The 20,870-nt window shown below is 46.5% G+C and overlaps 1 protein-coding gene across 2 annotated transcripts in view; it reads right to left on the minus strand.

Annotated features, from left to right (window-relative positions):
• Positions 1–20,870, minus strand: part of LOC147712416 (omega-hydroxyceramide transacylase-like) — a 565,370-nt gene that overhangs the window by 311,315 nt on the left and 233,185 nt on the right. For both annotated transcript variants that reach the window (XM_086923103.1, XM_086923104.1), the window contains exon 2: positions 19,053–19,285. In XM_086923103.1, the coding sequence (XP_086779229.1) occupies positions 19,053–19,285 (233 nt within the window). The remainder of the gene's footprint in view (positions 1–19,052; positions 19,286–20,870) is intronic.

Consider the following 20,870-nt stretch of genomic DNA (forward strand, 5'->3'; position numbering starts at 1 on the left):
CCTTACGCCCCACAGCCCTTGTACCCCTCCTTGCCAGTTCCGGCCCCCAGTAGTGAAGTTCCGGGTCTTTCAGCAAGTGCCCCCCAACAATCCTCGCCCTCGACACCCCTCGTTTCTTTACTCCAGACCACTTCACCTGCACCCTCACAATTTTCTTTAGCACTCCCTACTGTTTCAGCTAGTACCACCCCCAGTCAGGAGATGCTAACGCCGAGTCGAGGCGCAGGTAGCGGATTACTCTCGCAGGTACGGAAGTTGCTTACGCGTTCTACAGTTGGTTTAGATGAAAAGAGTATGGTGGCTAATCAGGCATGTCAGTGGGCCAGGAATAATATTTATTAGTTTGAGGATATTTGGTCCACTATGAAAGATTTTGAGCCTTTGATGCAACAGCACACTTTGTGGCATATGTCAAATGTATTGATACCGCTATGGGAGCAGGGGTATGGAGGTGTGGCTCCAGCGGTTTTACGAGACATACAGGCTGGAGCCTATAGAACGAATACCGGGGTGAAAGAGGTGATGAGTAGTTTACGTGCTCTATTACAATACAGGAACGAATTACCCTCCGCAGGCACACCCCATTTCCCAGGTCTTCGTCCAATGCATGAGGTGCACCCTATTTTTCATCCCGAGGTCCCCGAGTTGGTAGATCCAATAACGAGGGCTGTTACCAGGAACAGGATAGATGCGCATTTCCAGGAGCAATGGGTGTATACGCCATGGAAGAGAAGTGAGGTATTGTCATTGAAGGCTCAGCTGCCGGATTCTAGAAAGAACCCAACTGCCTACTACAAAGAGCTAACAGAAGCTGCGTCCTCCACTGTGATGACTTTGGCTGATGTTGAATTGTTTTTCGGGCTTTTGGTCCCGGTTGATGTGTGGCGGCAAGTGAAAGGTACTAACCATGCAGAAGAGTTAGGAGGTACGTGGCAGGAGTTGCAGGATTGGGACAAGGAGCGTAAGCCAGGGGAGAAGCCGAAGGCTGAGATTTTAGCTTTACCAGGGCGCATAATAAAATATATGCATTCTCTCATTCCCCCGAAAAAGGTAGATTGGGACAAGTTGACGGCCTGTAAGCAGAAAAAGGATGAGGCAGTCTCGGACTTCTTTACGAGGTTTGAGGAAACGTTCATAGATTTTAGTGGGCAAGATGTGTCACAGGATGGAGGGTTACGGCTTTTTGTTAATAGGTTTGTCATGAACTTATTGCCTGAAATTTCAGCAAGATTGCAAGCGTCGGAGAGCACGTGGACAACGTCCTCTCCTTCGGGTATTCTCAGTATGGCACAGTATTATGAACACAGAGAAAATGAAAGCAAGGACAAGCAGGAAAAGAAGGCTAAGGATCTAAAGACAAGAGTTTTGTTGCAGCAAGTGGCTACAGGCAGAGGAAGGGGTGCAGCGCCGAGTCGTGGGGGCGGCTTTGGGAGAGGCGAGAGTAGGGAAAGGCTGGGACCGAATCAGTGCGCAAAGTGTAAGCAGGAGGGGCATTGGTGGAGGGATTGCCCACTGCTTCAGTCGAACGCTGGTCCAGGGCGAGGACGAGGAAGAGGTAGTGGTGATTTTGGGAGACAGGCCGCACGGTCAGAAGGAGGCGGGAGACCGGGAGGAAATTACTTTGACAATGGTGCAGACAGACAACAGTTGCAGAGGGGCGGTGGTCAGTACTATAACGATGATTACTCAGTGGACGATTTGACAGGGTTTTCCCACAACTAGGACAGCGTAGGACAGAGCATGGGACCAGTACTTATGGAAGTTGATCAGAGGGGACCCTATGTCGAGGCAGACTTATTGGGGTCTCAACAAAAATTTCTAGTGGATACCGGTGCAATGAAAAGTTCAGTGGCTCATTCTCGGGTCCCAGGGGCGGCTCTGTCTGGCAAAAATAACATCTCTGTGGGTTTCGCAGGAACTCCGGTGATTAGCCCCATTTCTAAACCTCTCACGTTGACGATTGGCCCTTTTACTGTTGATTCACCGTTTCTATTGACATCGAATTGTGGGGAAAATTTACTGGGCTTAGATCTATTGAAAAGGTTGCACGCCACCATCTATTGTTCCCCTGATGGCGTGTACCTCCCTTTGGGCCCGAATGTTGCCCGCCCATTGCAGTGTTTTTCGAAAGATGACCCATTACCACCTGAATTTCAAGGCATACCTGACAGCTTGTGGGCTGTCAATGATACAGATGTAGGTAAAATGGATATTGCCCCGGTGTCAATAAGAGTGAAGGTGGGGGCAAAATTACCCAGGGTTCCACAGTACAGGATTCCTAGGGAGGGAGAGAAGGCCCTGTTACAAATAATACAAGATTTGATACGGTCTGGTGTAGTGGAGGAGACTGATTCGAACATATGTAACAGCCCTATTTTACCTATCCTTAAGAGACGGTCACCTGAAGCTACCGATAACACTCCTGATGTCTATAGGTTTGTGATTGATTTGCGCCACGTAAATAGAGTAGTGGAGCCACAGTACCCGGTGGTCTCGGACATCACTACAATATTGACAATGATTCCCCCCTCTGCTAAATATTTCTCTGTCCTGGATTTGAAAAATGCTTTCTTCAGTATTCCAGTACATAAAGAAAGCCGTTATCTCTTCGGATTCTCATTGGCTGGCCGAAGCTTCCGCTTTAAGAGAATTCCCCAGGGGTACACTGAGAGCCCGAGCATATATAGTCAAGCACTGAAGGCACAATTGGATGAACTGAAACTTCCACCTGGCAACGTCATGTTGCAATATGTGGATGATATCCTGATAGCGTCCACATATTGCAACATGACGTTGCCAGGTGGAAGGTGCGACGAGAAGGGTTGTCGGGATGCTACTGTGAAATTACTACACCATTTGGCAAAAAGGGGTCATAAAGTGTCCCTTCCAAAATTTCAATACTGTCGAACGGAGGTCACCTACCTCGGTCACCTCCTTTCGAAAGTGGGGAGGAGATTGACGCCAGAGCGCATAAAAGCTATTAATAACATGAAGGTACCTAACACGCAGCGAGAGGTGCGCGCGTTCTTGGGCATAACATCGTATTGTCGCCAGTGGATACCTAACTATGCGTTACTAACAAAACCCCTATTGTATCTGACTACCAAGGAAGTGCGTGAACCCCTACCCTGGACCCCCGCATGTCAAGAAGCGTTTGAGTCACTAAAAAAGGCTTTATGTTCTGCGCCTGTTCTTGGAACACCTGATTACCAGAAGCCTTTTGTTCTTTACGTACATGAGGCGGAAGGTTGCGCGTTGTCTGTTTTAACTCAGTGTTACAGGGGGAAACAGAGACCCTGCGCTTATTTTTCTGCAATGCTTGACAATGTGGCAAGAGCGCTGCCGAGTTGTCTGAGAGCCACGGCGGCTGCTGCGGTCTCCATAAGACAATCGGCAGGGCTCGTATTGGGATCAGATCTCACAGTCATGGTATCGCATGCTGTGGACATTTTGTTGAACAGAACACAGACGCAGCACTTAACTAGTGCTCGTCTTACGGGGTATGAGATGACTCTTTTTGCACCCCATGTTACGATCAAAAGGTGTGCTACATTGAATCCGGCCACATTGTTACCTATCCCCACAGATACAAAGGACAATGATATACATGACTGTCTGTTTAGGACAGAGGAGGAGACAAAGGGGAGGGTGGATCTGACAGACAGGCCCTTGGACGAACCAGACGGGGAGTTGTATGTGGATGGGTCCTGTTTTAAATTACCAGATGGTACATTGACAGCAGCATATGCAATAACAACATTACAGACGGTAGTGGAGACTTCTAGGATACCTTACAATTCGGCCCAAGCTGCTGAGATTATAGCCTTACTGAGAGCATGCGAATTGAGTGAGGGACTAGACGTGAACATTTATACTGACAGCCAATACGCCTTTGGCGTGGCTCATAATTATGGGCGACTTTGGGCAGAACGGGGATTTCTGACTTCTCACGGACAACGCATACAACATGGCCCACTGATATTACGACTGCTAGCGGCACTGACACTACCCAAAAGATTGGCTGTGATAAAGTGTAGCGCACACAAGACAATAGTGGATGATGTAGGACGAGGCAATGCCTTCGCCGATGAAACAGCAAAAGAGACTGCTCGAGAAACATTACCACGAATGTTTGTGGCAGGACCAGCTAGATGGGTCCCAGATGTTCATATGTTCTCAGACACTGTACAGAGTGTAAAAAACATACAGGGAAAAGCGACAGAAGATGAATTGAGGGCATGGAAGGATGGGCAGGGACGATTGGATGCGGATGAATGTTGGACAGATGTGACCGATAAGAGACGATGGTTACTCCCGAATGCATATGTTCTTCCAGTAGTGACGATGGCGCATGGGCCTGCACATGTTAGTGCAAAGGGTATTTGTAAATTGTTAGACCCAGTGTGGAGCAATAAGAATATCTCTAAAGTGGCCACTCACTTGGTTCGACAGTGCATGGTGTGTTTGAGGCATAATCCTGGAACGGGTACCCCTGTCCCAACTGGAAATTTTGCACCTCCTTCTTTCCCTTTTGAGGTGATTCAGATGGATTACATCGAAATGGAAAGGGTCAACAACTTAAAGTACGTCCTTGTAGTCGTATGCGCCTTTAGTAGGTGGGTGGAGGCGTATGCAACGAAAGATTGCACGGCCATTTCTACTGCAAAAATGTTGATAAAGGAGTATTTTTCTCGCTTTGGATTACCTAGGGTGATCTGGAGTGATAACGGCACGTCCTTTAATGCAGAACTAGTCAAGCAAATATGTAAAGGCTTACAGATTTCCCAAAAATTTCATTCAGCCTTACACCCTCAGGCAGCAGGACTTGTGGAGCGGTTTAACGGCACGCTCAAATTAAAAATGGCCAAAATATGTGAGAGTACAGGTCTCCGTTGGCCTGATGCCCTTCCCTTAGCCTTGCTTTCAACGAGAGTAACAGTGAATTCGAAAACGGGCGTCTCCCCCCATGAAGTGGTATTCGGCCGCCCGGCCAATATCTGGGGAGTGCCCAGGCCTAAGTGTTTTTCAGAAGTACCATATCCTTTGTTGATAGACTATCTGTATGCTTTGACTAAAGATCTTCGTTCTATTCATCAGCAGGTAGCAGACACTCTGAAGCCGTTGCCGGAGGGGCCAGGACACTCCATCAACCCAGGGGACTGGGTTGTTGTCCGAAGATATCAGCGGAAGTCCTGTCTGGAGCCAAGGTGGTCGGAGCCGCGCCAGGTACTCCTCACCACGCGTACGGCGCTTCGGGTGGAAGGAAGGAAGGCGTGGACCCACGCCTCACATGTGAAGAGGGTCCCGCTCCCGTTGCCCTATGACCAGTGGGTAAAGGACGGCATTGCTGACGAAGAGCATGAGAATATCCCAAGGTATGCTCCTTTCTCGGATGCTTCACTGATTGGAGAAGAGCGAAACGGAATAGAGAATTCAGTGAGCTCTACTACTCCTGTTGCTACTAGTGAAGAGACACCAGAGAGTCCAGCATCTGCCACAGATACACCTGCCTTGTTCACTGACCCCGAAGTGCCAGGGAGCACTCGATATAATTTGCGGCCCCGAAGAAAATAAGTAACAGTGATGAATATGATGGACTAAAGACTGGAAGAAGGGCTTAGTGAACTTTCTGAATACGAAGATTTAGTGGTAGGGATGGACTTGTAAGAGCCCTGGTGTTTAGCCGAAGGTTGCGTTTCATGAGACTATAGAGTGGTGCGGGGCCCGAATTAAGTGCTCCCCTGTTTTTCAATTGTTAAAAAGCGACGTTGGAATAAGGTATGGACGGTAAAAGCCTGCCTGTGAGGCTTTGAAGGACACAGGGAGAAGATCCCTTTTAAGGGTTGAAGAACCCCTCTGGCCGGTTGAGGATTGTCTGGGACTATTTTTTTTAGTAGAAGTGTTTTTCTTTTATTTTTCATTTTTGGTATATTTTGAACGTTCTTGAGAATGTACCCTTTTGGGCGCCCCATTCCTGATGAGGAGCAGCCCTTTGCGGCTCCTCCGAGACCTGTGCCTGATTCCCCCTGGTTGGCCCTTCCCCGAAAAGGGAAAATTGTGGTCATCATTATTATTCTAATTGCTTTTATAGTGACTCTTGGAATATTGTTTTTTCTGGATAAAGCTTACCCCGTTCACGTGTTTGCACCCACACCCACTGCCATTCCTGAACATAATATGATTACTGTGGATTATGGTGAAAGAATGTTGAGAAAGGGTTACAAAGAAAATGTTTTTATTAAGACTTTGCACCATGCACATGCCACCACCAATTTGACAGATTGTTGGGTTTGTGGGCTTCGGGCTTCTGCCTTCTGCTGCCTATAAGAAAGATAGATTCCTAGCACTCCCTTTGACGCCTGTGAATAGTTGTGTGGGGTGGTATACTCTCATAGGTCTTGTCAAATATTTCCAGCAGCCAGATTCCCTGACTCCTCGACTGCAGAATAGGGGGTGGACAATGACAATGCGAGTACGCCCTCTGCCTCCATCTTCCCTTGGACGAATATACACTGACGGACGTTTTGACCAGACCTTTATAGAGACGTGTGAGAAAAAGTTGGGCCGGTTTCTGACACCAAATGATACTGACAAACTTAGGGAAAGTTTCCTGAAATTGAATGCTTCTCTGTCCTACAGACACCCCCCGAAGGGTAACAACAGTGCCAAGTCTCTGATACCCTTGGCTGTGGTAGGTCCCTCTCCATTTTTCTGTATAGAGGGAAGGGGTCCCATCAAAGTCGGTAATAGCTCCTGTAATGTGACTGCCTCGATACGTTTGCCTCTCAGCCCCTCTTTGATTGCCCCACCCAGCATCTATTTCGTGTGTGGAGATAATGGATACTTATGGTTGCCCGAGGGTTGGAGTGGGGTGTGTTACCTAGCCTACATGATTCCTCCTGTATATGTGGCTCCTTCTGATTATCACAAAACTCATCGTCGATTCCCCAGTCCACAAGAGCAGCGGCAAGAGCAGCGTAAAAGGAGGGAACTTCAGGTAGATGACGTTGATCAGATGGACACCTCGTACCAACAATGGACTGATTTTTCTAAGGGTTTGTTGCCTTTCTGGGGTCCGATATTTAACAGCAGAGCTATTCGACGACTGTCCAGGGTAATGGAAAAGGTAGTTCTCACCGAAGCTGACATTACGACTAACATATCTGTCGAGATTCAGGCTATGAGATTATTTACGATCCAGAACAGGATGGTGCTTGATGTCATACTGGCCGATAGGGGCGGGGCCTGTCGCGTCATCGGGACGTCTTGTTGCGTGTATATTCCTGACTCAGCCCCGACTGTTAACTTGGCAGTACAGAAATTACATAGATTAGCGACTGAACTGCATCAGGATAATGGGACATGGTCCTTACAGGGGTGGCTCTGGGGTGCCTTCTCTTCCTGGGGTTGGAAAATATTGATGGGTTTGGTTGGTGTGGTGAGTGTAATTCTGACTTGCTGCCTTTGCGAATATTGCCTCCCTCCATGTTGCTCTATGTGTGCTACGAATTTACGACCGAAAAAGAAGTTACCTGGTCAATACACAACTTCTATGATTACTGAAATTCCTGCTGATGCAAGTTGGTTGATGTTTATTGCAGAGGATGTTCTGGACTAAAGAATAAAAAAATAAAAAAGGGTGTAGAAAAAGTCCTTCCCCTAGAATGGATGTCGGCACTACCTTTTGGCAAATAAATGAGGCCATAGTTAGCCAATGATGCTAAAAGGAGGGTCTGATAGAATTCACTTTTCGATACCCCAATTACCCATTGATGATGTGTGAGTTAGCATCATATGGCTAACTGATGAAGTTCGTATATGCACCTATGCCGAATTATTTTATTTGCTCCTTACTTATATTCAAATGTACGTGTGACCATATTAGTTCCTTAGCTTAGCCTGTGTGCCACCATTTTGTGTATCCCTCTGTGCCTGCGGGCCCTGCTCGCTCATATGCCCCTCCCGCAGGAATACAGAAATTCACTAAGACAGCAGTTTTCGTTTCTCGGCTTGCTGTGGCCGAAACTAACAAGTCTCTTTATCAGTAATGTTCTCATGCCCAGAGACGCCGAAGCCTAGCTCCATGGCCTTGAGTAGAGATAGCGATGTATCCCTTGCAGGTGCAGATGCCTGCTGTATGATGGCATTGTTCACTGCTCCGAGTTTCGGTGATTTTCCACAAGGGGCGTACCCTTACTACTTGTTTTGCATTATAATGTATTGCTGTGATGCTGAGAGTCAGTCCTCTCGTTCGCACTCCTAGGAGTGAGGTCGGACAGGGCCCTCTCATATGAGTGTTGTTTGGCCTAATAAAGACTTTTGGTTATTCTTCTCCACTGTCCGGCTGACTTCCTATATAGTGACTATAGGTGAGTGCGGTAAGTCACTCGGGTGGATTTGAGCCACGCTTATCACCCTGACCTAGCTCCAGACACATTACAGGTGGGTGGAGACAGCTTTGTGTGAGGACAGGCACAGCCCTATTCAGGTTTCAGTGATAACTCCTCCTACCACTCTAGCTCAGGAGGACCCATCAGCCTGGTGATGGGCCATCAGGATATAAAGTGCACTTCTCAGCTCCCTTCGTGTGACTGGTTAGAGTGAATGCACAAACAGCCCAACTGTTACCCTCCCCCAGATATGGATTATACAGTCACAAAATCGTAAAGCAAGAAAATGCCCACTTTCTAAAAGTGGCATTTTCAAAAACACAATTTAAAAATCAACTTCACTAAAAGATGTATTTTTAAATTGTGAGTTCAGGGACCCCCACCTCCAAATCTCTATCTCTTCCCAATTGGAAGTTGCACTTGTAAAGGTTACAAGGCAGCACCAATTATAAACTATGGGAAATGTAGCCCTTACAATAGTGACAAAACATTAGCAGTATCTCACTAGCAGGACATGCAAAACACATCAGTACATGTCCTACCTTTCAAATACACTGCACCCTGCCCACTGGGCTACCTTAGGAGTGCCTTCATTTAGTAAAAGAGAAGGTTTGAGTCTGGCAAGTGGGTGTACTTGCCAGCTCGACGTGGCAGTTTAAAACTACCCACACAAACACTGCAGTGGCAAGGCTGAGGCATGGTTACAGGGCTACTCGTGTGGGTGGTACAATCAGTACTGCAAGCCATTTGAATTACAGGTCCTGGGCACACACAGTGTACTTTGCTAGGGCCTTACCAGTGAATCAAAAATGAAAATCATGGATAACCAATCATAAACACAACTCACACAGGGAGCACTTGCACTTTAGCACTGATCCACAGTGGTAAAGTGCCCAGAGTTCTAAAAACATCAAAAACTAAATGCAGCACAGTCAAACATAGGAGGTCAGTAGAAAAAAAGACAGGGAAAAACATGCCAAAGATACCAGGTCTAACAGTTTTGTACAAGTGAAATCTGAGCCTAACAATAATGTCCCTGTAACCTTTGTTTTTTTCAGTGGATTCCTAAGTTTTTTAAATTATATTCCCTTACTATAATGTCACTGTAACCTTTGTTTTTTAAATTTCTAGGGTTTAATTCCCTAACTGTAACCTGTAACCTTTGAGTATGGGTGTGTGAGTGGCTGTATAGGTCAGAGTATTGGTGTGTGAGCAGCTGTATTGGTCTGTGAGTGGATGTGTGAGTGACTGTATGGGTTTATGATTGGGTGTGTGAGTGGCTGTGTGGTTTGCTGAGTGAGTGTGTGAGAGGGTCTATGAGTCTGTGAGTGGGTGTGTGAGTGGCTGTATGGGTCTGTGAGTAGTTGTGAAAGCATCTGAGTGGGTGTGTGAGTGGGTGCATGAGTGTATGAGTGGGTCTGTGAGTAGGTGTGTAAGTATCCGTGTGGGTATGTAAGTAGGTGTATGTGTGTCTGAGTATGTCTGTGAGTAGTACTCTCTCAGACACTCATGCACCCACTCACAGAACCACTCAGACACTCACATACCCTTGACTGGGTCTGTGAGTGGGTACATGAGTGTCTGAGTGCATCTTCAAGTGGGTATGTGTGGCTGAGTGGGTCTGCCAGTGGGTGTAACAGTGCCTGACAGTCTGGGAATGGATACATGAGTGGGTCTGTGAGTGAGAGTGCGAGTGTCTGAGTGGGTGTGATAGTGTCTGAATGGGTCTGTGACTGGATCTGTGAGTGTCTGAGTTGATCTGTGAGTGGGTACATGTGTGTCTGAGAGGGTGTAAGTGTGTCTGAGTGGGTCTGTGAGTGGGTGTGTGAGTATCTGAGTGGGCCTAGTAACTACACGGGTCTCTGAGTGGGCACATGAGTGTCTGAGTGGGTCTCTGAGTAGGTGTGTGGATGTTTGCATGGGTCTGTAAGCTGGTGTGTATAGAAAGCTAGCTCTTTATATAGTGTACTAAAATGAAGCATACTGTGTAGAGAGTCCAGTGAGACCTAGAGTGGTATGCAGAGGCAAAAGTAGATAATACTAACATTTTAAGTATAGTAGTGTGGGTGAGAAGTTAGGCTTATTAGGGGCTAGTGCTCGGCATTTTCTGTACTGACAGAGGCAATAAATAAGACACACAATCTGGAATAAATCCGAGACCAATTTGCAAACATAACACTGATTTTTGTATCATTTTTCAGACCAAGAACTTTGTTCACAGGTAGTACTTCTTTTGTGCTGAATTTTCAGATTTCTAAAAAACAATCACTCACAGTTGTGCACAATTATGCGCAATAGAAGTCTATCGATAAAAATAGCAAAATATAATGAAAATTGTACAGTTGGTTCTCTGGGATCATCTTCGTGTTTTAGGAGGGTAGCAAGGCCAGGTCCAATGTTCCACCAGCAAAATCGTTGGGAACATCTTGGGTTCAGCCTTGAGCAGGGAGCAAGGTGCTGAGGTCATTGGTAGCAGGCACTACGGAGAAGGGGGCCACATCAAAACAGGCTGTACAAGGAGACTCTGGTGGAGCTCTTCTGGTCCAGGTGCTCTATCAGTGTCGCCGGGGAGTGGCAAGTTGGTAAGCCGGACTCTGCAGGTTTGGTGCCAGTGGACTGCAGGGGAGTAGTTCTTCTACTCCAAGGGTTCTCTGATGATTGTTGAAAGGCTGGAGGTGCTCTGGGGTTCTTACAGGTCTCACAGCACAGGACAAGTCAGCACACCATGATGGTAGATTCCTCAAGGCATCAGGAAGGGTTTCATTCCAAACTTCTGCAGCAGGTACTCCGTTCTCGATTCAGCAGCTCATCTTTGTCCGTTTTCTTCTTAGGTCCTTTGAATCTGAAGTTCAGGGTCCAGGGGCGCCACCTAAATACTAAATTTGGAGGCTTTAAAGGGAGTTCCCGTTCTAGTCAATTGGCTACCTATTTTTAGGGTGGCCATACCCTCCTATGACAACTTCTGTTGGGTAGTAGGCATAACCCTGGCCCTGGTTGGCTAATTATCTCCAACACAAGATGGAGGAATTGGAAAAGTGGGGTTCCCATCATCTGCCCCGGCTTAAGGATGTTGCTGGCTGAAATAATTAATTTTCCCAGCCCTCCTACCACCAAAAATGGAGCAGGACAGGGGAGTTTGCATCCTCCACTAACTGGAGATGCCTGGGGTACATTTCAAAGCTGGCATCTAATTTGACGATTTCAACCTTGGACTGCCATTCTGGCCTGGAGGAGGTGTGATACATCTCTGCCCAGAGCAGGTATTGTTTCTGGCCTCTGGGGCTGAAGGCTCTCACCCCATGATGTCAGAAACTTGTCTGGTGGCAGTAGGCTGGCTAAAACTAGCCAGAGACAACACCAATGTTTGGTAGGTTTTCGGGGGGTACATATAAGATACCCTCTATGTGCATGTATTAATAAATCCAACAATGGCATCAATGTCGATTCATTAAGACGAGATGTTTTGTACCAAACATCCCTGGGCACAGTAAAACCATCATGGTGCTGGGGAACCCATAATAACGGGTTTCCAGCTCATGTCCTCTATATGGCTTCCCTGCACACTTACACTATCCAAGGATTTACTTGTAGTGGTATAGTGCACCCTGCCTCAGGGAAGTAAGGCCTGCAGTAGGGGGTGACTTACCTATTCCTCATGCAGTGTTTGGGGACATGGCACCAAGATACTCAGCCTGCAATGGCAGTGTGCATTGTCTTGGGGAGGGATCTCTAGGGTGGCACAATTTGTATTGCAGCCCTTGTGGACCCTCTTCAGTCCCAGTGCCCTAGGTACCGGAAGTATCATTTACTTTGGACTTACAGGGGTTGATGAAGTTGTGCCAATCGTGGTACCGTTTTAGGAAAGAGCTCTGGCACTGGGAACCTGGTTAACAGGGATTCAGTGCACTTTCATTCGAAATCACTTCTGGTTCCAGGCAAAGTGTGGGGGCTAACCATACCAAAAGAGGCACTTTCCTACAGTGTGTGGGTGTCTGAGTGGGTCTTTGAGTGGGTTTGTGAGTGTCTGAGTTGGTCTGTGAATGGCTGTGTATGTCTCATGGTGGGTCTGTGAGCGAATGCATGAGTATATGACTCGGTATATGAGTGGGTGCACAACTGTCTGCATAAGTGTCTGAGTGGGTCTGTGAGTGGGTGTGTGAGTATTTGAGTGGGCGTTTGAGTGGGTGCATGAGTGCCTGAATGGATCTGTGAGTGGGTGCATGAGTTTCTAAGTATGTCTGTGCGTGGGTGTGTGAGTCTCTAAGTGGGACTGTGAGTGGGTGCATGAGTGTCTGAGTGGGTCTTTGAGTCAGTGCATGAGTCCTTGAGTAGGTCTGTGAGTGGGTGCATGAGTTTCTGAGTTGGTCTTGGAGTGGATGCATGAGTCTCTGATTGGGTTTGTGAGTAGGTACAGCAAAACTAGCACCACAAATTTTTTTAGAGAAAGTTCTCTTTTACAACCCCCAAATGACGAGCTGCTTACATAGAACACATTTCAGTGTAGACTTCCCCCACCCTATGTCCCCATTGGTTTCCCACGCCTTCTGGACTTCTGGGGAGAAAGAGACAATTTGTAGGCTGGAGTGTCCTTAAGCAGTATAGATTTTTGACTATATTTATTTTGGGTCCATTCATTTCCAGTGCTAAAGATATACACGGCTGCAATATCTTCAATATTTAATGCACTTTCCCTCCTTCCTCTGCAGCCAGGGGTCACAAGGGAAGTGCCAGGAGTTGCAATCTGCAAGCCAGGGGTCGTAGTTGCGACCCCTATTGACCCCTAAAAGAGGTCCATGATGGTATGCTTTTTTTGAGTTTTCCACTAACAGTATCCTTTCAACTTTCATTAAATGCACTTCAGACAACCATGGAAGGTGGACTTATAGCTCTGTAACAACTTAATAATATTGATCCATCTCACAATCACCTCCATTTAGCGTGACCAGATTTCCTTTTTACATATCAATTTTATATGGTGAGCTAGTTTAATTGATTCAATTGATGAGAACCAATGATGCAGGATGCAACACCCAGAATGCACTTTATTATTCAGTCGAAGCTCAGGACTATAAAGGTGTGGTCATCATTACATCATGTCTTCCCCTTTCCACAACTGATCTTCATCTGTGCTGCTTGACGTGTGGCATGAGTCACAAACTTAACATGTAATGCAGTATAACCTACGCACTCTGCCCTTGATTGTCTGATAGCTTTGATTGTATGTGGTACACCCATGCACAATAACATATCAGGAACGCACAATGCAGCGCAGAGAGAGCGATATGTATGGCTATGAAGAGTTACCTATCATATGTGAAATTTACAGCCAATTTGGCCAAAACCAGTTCCATTATCTGATTTTGTAATTCATACTTACGATGCTCAGCATAAAGCTGTAAGTTTAAGAATGCAATGCAGTGTTGCGTAAAAAGCTGGAACAGACAAAATATATCAGACTTAGATGGGGCTGCTTTATTGAGCGGATGAGCTGAGGGTAGCTAAGGCACTTTATGTTATACTTACATTAATCCATGAGCACAACCAGTCTTTGCACTTTCTTTACATTCTGGCACTCATACTCCTGGGTTGTAAATTGGAGGAAAACAAAACTACATGTACCAGAATACAAAGTAAAGCAAGGCTTCATGAGTTACTCACAAACCGGTGTCAGACATTTTGAGATTTTGGTGCTAGCTTAAAATATTTAGTTTATGTATTACTTTTAACAATAAAAAGAACATAGGCCCAGATGTAGGTAACAGCAAATTACCGAATGGTAAATACCGAATTTTACCGATTCAGTATTTACTATTCGGTAAATGCTATGTAGGTAAAATATTCGTTAAAAATACCGAATCGGTAAGATTCGGCAATTACCGATTCGGTAATTACTGAATCTGTATTTGCCATTGATTCCTATGGGCCTTGAAGCCCATAGGATTCCATAGAAAATACCGATTCGGTAATTACCGAATCTGTAAATTTACCGATTTTACAAGGGGGACAGGGTGTCACTTTGACACCCTGTTTCACCCCTGTTTCTGGCTTGTGTGCCATGTGACACACATACATGTCCTTAGGGCATGTCTGTGTGCCACATGGCACAGGTGTACATGCACAGATGTGCATGTACACTGGAATTCGTTATTTACCATGGAATAGTTTTCCATGGTAAATAACGATTCGGTAAGGGCCTGTGGCACTGATTACAGTGCCACCTACATATGGATTTACAGAATCGGTATATTTACTACCGATTCGGTATTTTACCGATTCTGTAAATTTACCGAATCGGTAAATATACCCATTCTGTAAATATAAAGCCCCCTACATTTCTAATCCCAAATACCGGTCGGTAACGGCCAAAATCGGCCGTTACCGACTGGTATTTGGCGACCTACATCTGGCCCTTAGTGCCCGATTTAGGTAAAACGCTTTTTCCGATTTCAAAATACCGAAGCGCACCGAATCGGTATTCTGAAATCGGAAAACGAGATGTAGGAAAAAAAAATCAGAATTTCCCGAATCGGTGATCGAAATACACCCCCATGGCCAAAATGCCCATAGGAATGCATTGAAAAATCCGATTCGGTAAAATCCAAATCGGTAAAATCCGATTCGGTAAAATCCGATTCGGTAAAATCCGAAACAGCCAATGAGGTGGATCCACCCTCCCCCACCCAAGCAGGGAGTGGCTACCCAGGCAGGTGCAGCTCATTAAGAACTTTCTGGAGAGGCAGCCTGAGCTGAACATTCACAGTGAGCAGCAGTGGAAGCAGGAGCCAGAGCACTGTGAGAGAAAGATGGCTAGCAGCAGTGAGAGCCAGAAGGCTGGCCACAAGAGAAAACCCAAATTCAGTACCATGGAGCTGCAGGTGTTGGTGGAGGAGGTGGTGAGGGTGCACAGGCAGCTCTTTGGGAGGCTGTCCCTCACTGTACCGGAGAGCACAAAGAGGAGGCACTGGAACGAGATTGCTGAGAAAGTTAACCCCCAGGAGCCTTGATGACCTAAAAAAAAGGTTTTATGATATCCGCAGCCTAACTAAACGCAAAATGGCAGAGCTGCAGAGGCAAGCTGGACTGACTGGTGGAGGCAGGAACCCGGCGCCACCCCTCACTGAGCTGAGCTGGAGGAACTGGTGTCGAGCACCATCGAGAGGGAGAGTGTGTCTGGAATTGGGAACCTGGATAGCTCAGCCAGAGCTACAGCAAAAGGTAAGAAGCATGCGCATCATGACACACCCTACCAGACACCTCCCCTTTAGACACAATGCACAGCCAAACCCCAGCCCAGTACTGCTACCAACAGACAAGAGAAATGCATCATGGTAAATGTAGTCAGCAGAAGTAGGCAAAATATGGCAGTGCAGAACCATAATATAAAAAAACTGTGGAACAGAATCAAAGTATATGCAAGGACATGTGCAATGCTTTAATTGTAGTGACTGTAATACATCGGCACTCAATTCACAAATGCTTCTTTATACCTAGGGGCACCATCAGGCGGAGGAGCAGAAGCAACCGAGGCACCAGCACCAGCAACATCTTCCAGTGCGGTGGCAGGGCCAAGCACTAGTCAAGCTGCCCTGGAGGAGGAGGAGGAGGACAACACCATTGGCCAGGGAAATGAGGGAGACCTAGGACTTGACTTCACATTTCTTCACTCCCCCCAAATATCTGGCACACCCCCATTGCTGTTCTCCCCTGAGAACTCACCAACAACGGCCCACCCTGCACCTGCCACATCTCCTGCCAGGAGTATTGTTGTGGCTCCACTGAACCCTATCCAGGGAGCAGCGGGTCAGGCCCCAGCTACCAACACAGCAACACCAGTGGCACCCCAGCCCACACAGCAGGGCAGCAGCAGTTCCCGGAGGCGTACAAGTTCCAGCACTGCACTTCCGGCACGGGAGGACAGCGTCTTTCAGGGGCTGGAGGGCAGCATGGTGAAGATACAGCGCATGCAGGCGAAATCCATCATGGCCTGCCAGCGTCAGCTGCGCCAGCATAACCTGCAAATGGGAGAGACGGCGCAAGGGTTTAAGGCTTTCGTCGAAACCAATAAGGGAGTTGCTGCAGGTCTTGGTCGTGTGACCACAGCCATCACACAGCTATGCACCAAACTTGACGAGCACGAGCACTCTCGCCGCCGGGATGCCCGCATGCACAACAGATCAATAAGCCGCCTTGCTGCTGCTACCGCACAACTATGCCAACGTGGGGCAAATATGGAGGCCAGCCTGACCCAGAACACCGCTGAGGTCACCAGGGGCATGGCCCGCATAACGACCGCCATGGAGGCAATGATTATTTCAAACACTGTGGCCAATCCAGCCCTGGACCTGGGCGAGGCTGGGGACAGCAGCAGCCGCAGCAGCCCGGCCAGCGCAGTGTCGGAGCCGCGCCGGAGCACCAGGCACTCTGCTGAAGCTGCTGGACATGCGGAAGGGGGAGAGGCACACCCCAGTGGGGCTGCTAAGCGCAGCAAAAAATAGGCTTGCCAGGGCGGGTGAGGCAACCCGGACCTTTGACATTGAACTACTTTTCGTTAACATTTTCTTTTGTTGCACATCAGTGCAGTAACGGTGTTGCAACATTATTAAAATTTTCTTTTCCTCACAACCATTTACCTGTCTGTGCATCTGTACTCACTCAGAAATAGTTTTCTGTAATCTCCTCACGTCTGTATCTGCCATCACTTGGCGTAGACACCCCAGCAGGTTGTGTTTGTGGCACAGCAACGTCGTCGTCATGGTCCTCGTAGTCTGACAACTCCACCTCAGTGCCCTTCTTCACCGCAAGGTTGTGCAACATTGCACAGACAGCTATGATCTTGCAGCAGGTGATGGGGGTATACTGCCTTGCACCTCCACTCTTGTGCAGGCATCTGAATCTGCTTTTCCAGATGCCAAAGGTCCGTTCAACTACATTCCTTGTGCTTTTGTGGGCCCGGTTATACCTCCTTTGGCTGGGTGTGGAGGGGTTGAGGTAGGGGGTGAGTATGAATGAGCGGAGGGCATATGCACTGTCGCCTAGAAGGAAAAGGGGTAACATTACTCACATGCATACATGTATTTCACTTAGCTACTTTGTGTTATGGGGGTCTGATGATGTGTCTCACCTAGGAGGTATCCTTCACCAAATTCGCCAGCCATCAGCCGTGCATAGATGCCGCTCTGTTGAAAAATGTAGGAGTCGTGGGTACTCCCTGGGAATTTTGCTACCAGGTCTGTGATGGTGCACTTCGCATTGCAGATCACCTGAACATTGATGGTGTGCGTAGACTTCCTATTGCGGTATATGTATTCTGTGTCAGCTGGGGGGCAAATCGGAATGTGCGTGCCATCTATGCAGCCAATGATTTGGGGAAATTGTGCCATCTGGTAGAAGTCAGCTTTAGTTTGTACCAGTTCTGCGTGGGTTGCAGGGAAAGAGACGTATTGGTCCATCCTGTGTATCATGGCGTCAACGAATGTGTGGAAAAACCTTGACAGGCTGCTCTGGGTCAACCCTCCTACCGCTGCAACTCCACTTTGATAGCTGCCAGACGCAAGCAGGTGTAGGCTGCATAGCACCTGGACGTGCGCTGGGATGGCGTGTGCCCTTGGGGTGGTCCAACAGTGGTTTGAGGTCCTTGATGAGCTCCAGAATGGTGTTTGAGTCCAGCCTGTACCTCTGTAGGATCTCTGCCTCTGTGAGCATGAACAGGGTGATCCTCTGTCTGTAGACCTGTTCCTCTCTTTGCCATTCCCTCTGTCCTTCCTGCTGTAGCCGTAGCCGCCTTGCAATGACATAAAAAGCAGCCACCCTGCAAGTTGCAATGCATTTTGGGTCTATTTTTATGGGTTGGAGTTGGTTACCACCTGATTGTAATCCATGGTAAATACCGATTTTGAAATACCGATTTTGAGCCAAAATCGGTATTTCTGTGCTTCCCTACATCTCTCTATCTGTCCGAATCGGGGATTTTCCGATTCGGTGACTCTACCGATTCGGTAGGTTATCCGAATCGGCATTTTTCCGATTTGCTGTCTCTACCGATTCGATACATGGACCGAATCGGAATTTTTCCGATTCGGTGTCACTACCGATTCGGTACATGGACCGATTCGGTATTTTTATCCGATTCGGTATGTTACCGATTCGTTATCTTTCCGATTCGGGGTATTTCCGAATCGGATTATTTCCGATTCGGTAGTCATTCCGAATCGGTATTTGTACCGATTTGGACGATTTTCTTTGCCCTACATCTCGATGGCTGTATACCGATCGGTAAGGGCCCAAAATCGGTATTTTCGGCCGTTACCGATCGGTAACGGCCTACCTACATCGGGCCCTTGGTGTCACTACTTAATTAATCTTGCATTATGATCATGTAAAAGGCAAGCTATAATTGAAACTTTTCTATTGACAGCTCATCGAGATATAGGCTTGATTCGGAGATTGGTGGACGGGTTACTCTGTCACAAAATGACGTATATCCCGTCCACCATATGACAAATGCCATAGGATATAATCCAATAATAATAAGGTCGAAAGGCTGTATGCCACGTTGTGACGGAGTGACCCATTTGCCAAACTGTAAATCAGGCCCATAGTGCTTAGCATGCAGGTGTATGGCCAACTAACCATGGCTGAAGTCCTAACAGAAAGTAAAATTACCTGCACAAGTTCCTCATTGGATCTGTAATCGGACACCAGGACATTCTTCCTATCCGACAATCGTGTGAGAGCAATGTGGAGCCTTCCTGAAGCCAGCTGGTGGGCGTTAGCAGGCATCAACTTGTAGAGCCCTTTCCTTAGCACATGAAGCAGGTTATATGAAGGGAGCAGAGGACCACACATGGTTTCCCGGGCTTTCTTTGCTTCTTCAATGATCGCGTTCTTAAAATCCTCTGAGGAGAGAAATTGTTATTAAAGATAATTGCATAAGTGGTAAAGGAAATACACTACTTTTAATGAACACCTGTTGCTATTAGTACATACTAGTATTGCATACATGCAATTTCCGGTTACAATGAACATGTCTACAGGACAGTTCTCCAATTTAAGACTTTTCAAAACACAGACATAACTTCCCACTGTTGATATGGCTCTTTGTATTAAACTTAAAAACAGACATTATAGAGCTCACTGGAAAACGGGAATCATAACCAATATTTATTTAGGTTTGCAATAAAATGTAAAAACAACATTGACAATCTGATATTATTTTGGTTTTATAAAAAAACTACGTGCAAAATACTTGAATTTATTTATTTAAGGAATTTGATAGACAATGAACCTTCCTCTAAGAAGCAGTGTAGACCTTTACAGAAAAGGTATTTATTGTAACAGTGGCATCTCAGAGTTCCGGTGTTCTACATGCAACGGTATGGCCTAAGAAGTACAGTAGAAACCAGAATTCAGAATCCAGGCAAGGAGAAAAGGATGTGTAGCAATTTCAATGGACCAAAAAAAAGCATGTTTATTTTCTTATTTACTCAATATCTACAAGTATTCACAATTGTAGGTACAAGTAGACAAGGTGAATTGAATAAAATCTCTCGGGTGTGACTCGATGCCGAAGTAAGATAGTCGACAATGACAGCAGTAAATATATTTTCTACTTAACAAAACTAGAAGATAACAAGGTGCGGGCCATCCCTTTCTTTAATTAGGAAACTGAAACTTTTTTCAATGTGTACAGCATTTTGCATGAAGCAACCAGCTGTCTCCTCAGGTCGTGGCCACCATTTCATTTTATTCATGACATGGAGAGCTTGTGGACAATATTTCTGGCTTTGCTCTCTGAACCTTTTCCTTTTTCATCAAATATGTTTACTTTAGGCGAGGGTTCTTCAGTATCAGTCCTGGAGGGCTGGACCTATGCAGGATTTTTAAGATAACTACATTTATCTAAATGTGGATACGCTAAAAATCTGGCATGGATCTAATTCTCCAGGACCACAATGGGGAACCCTGCTTTAGACATCCACTTTAAAAGTTCAGACGCTGCTTAGATTAGTGTGCTTACGAATCAAAAAATGCATTACAATTAAGAGGTAATCTTAACAAGTTGTGGCTTGAAAGTCACAGATAGGCCATAAATTGAAACACGTTTTTACCGAAAAACCAAATAAGAAAGAAAGGAGCGCAATTTAATAGTTAGCTCCTGGAGTGTCCTGTTATGTTATGTTATTAAAAGATGTATACCGCGCACTGTTACTCAAGAGTGTCCTGGCGCATTACCTTTTAGGCCTGGCGTTAGCCAAGATGTTTTGATTTAAAAAAATATATATGCATATGCACAACATAGTTATGTAAAGGGGCTTTCTTCATCCATTGGTCTGTTGGTATGTCATTCACATTTGGCTACAGCATACACCATGTGTTAGGGGGTCAGCCCACTTCAGGTACTAAATAACATCACTTTGAGTCATTGTATTTTGCTCTTTCACACGGGCGCACATCAGCACACAAGCTAGTTTCCTTCTGTGG

The sequence above is a fragment of the Lissotriton vulgaris genome, chromosome 5 (assembly GCF_964263255.1).
Source record: "Lissotriton vulgaris chromosome 5, aLisVul1.2, whole genome shotgun sequence".
NCBI classification, from domain to species: domain Eukaryota; kingdom Metazoa; phylum Chordata; class Amphibia; order Caudata; family Salamandridae; genus Lissotriton; species Lissotriton vulgaris.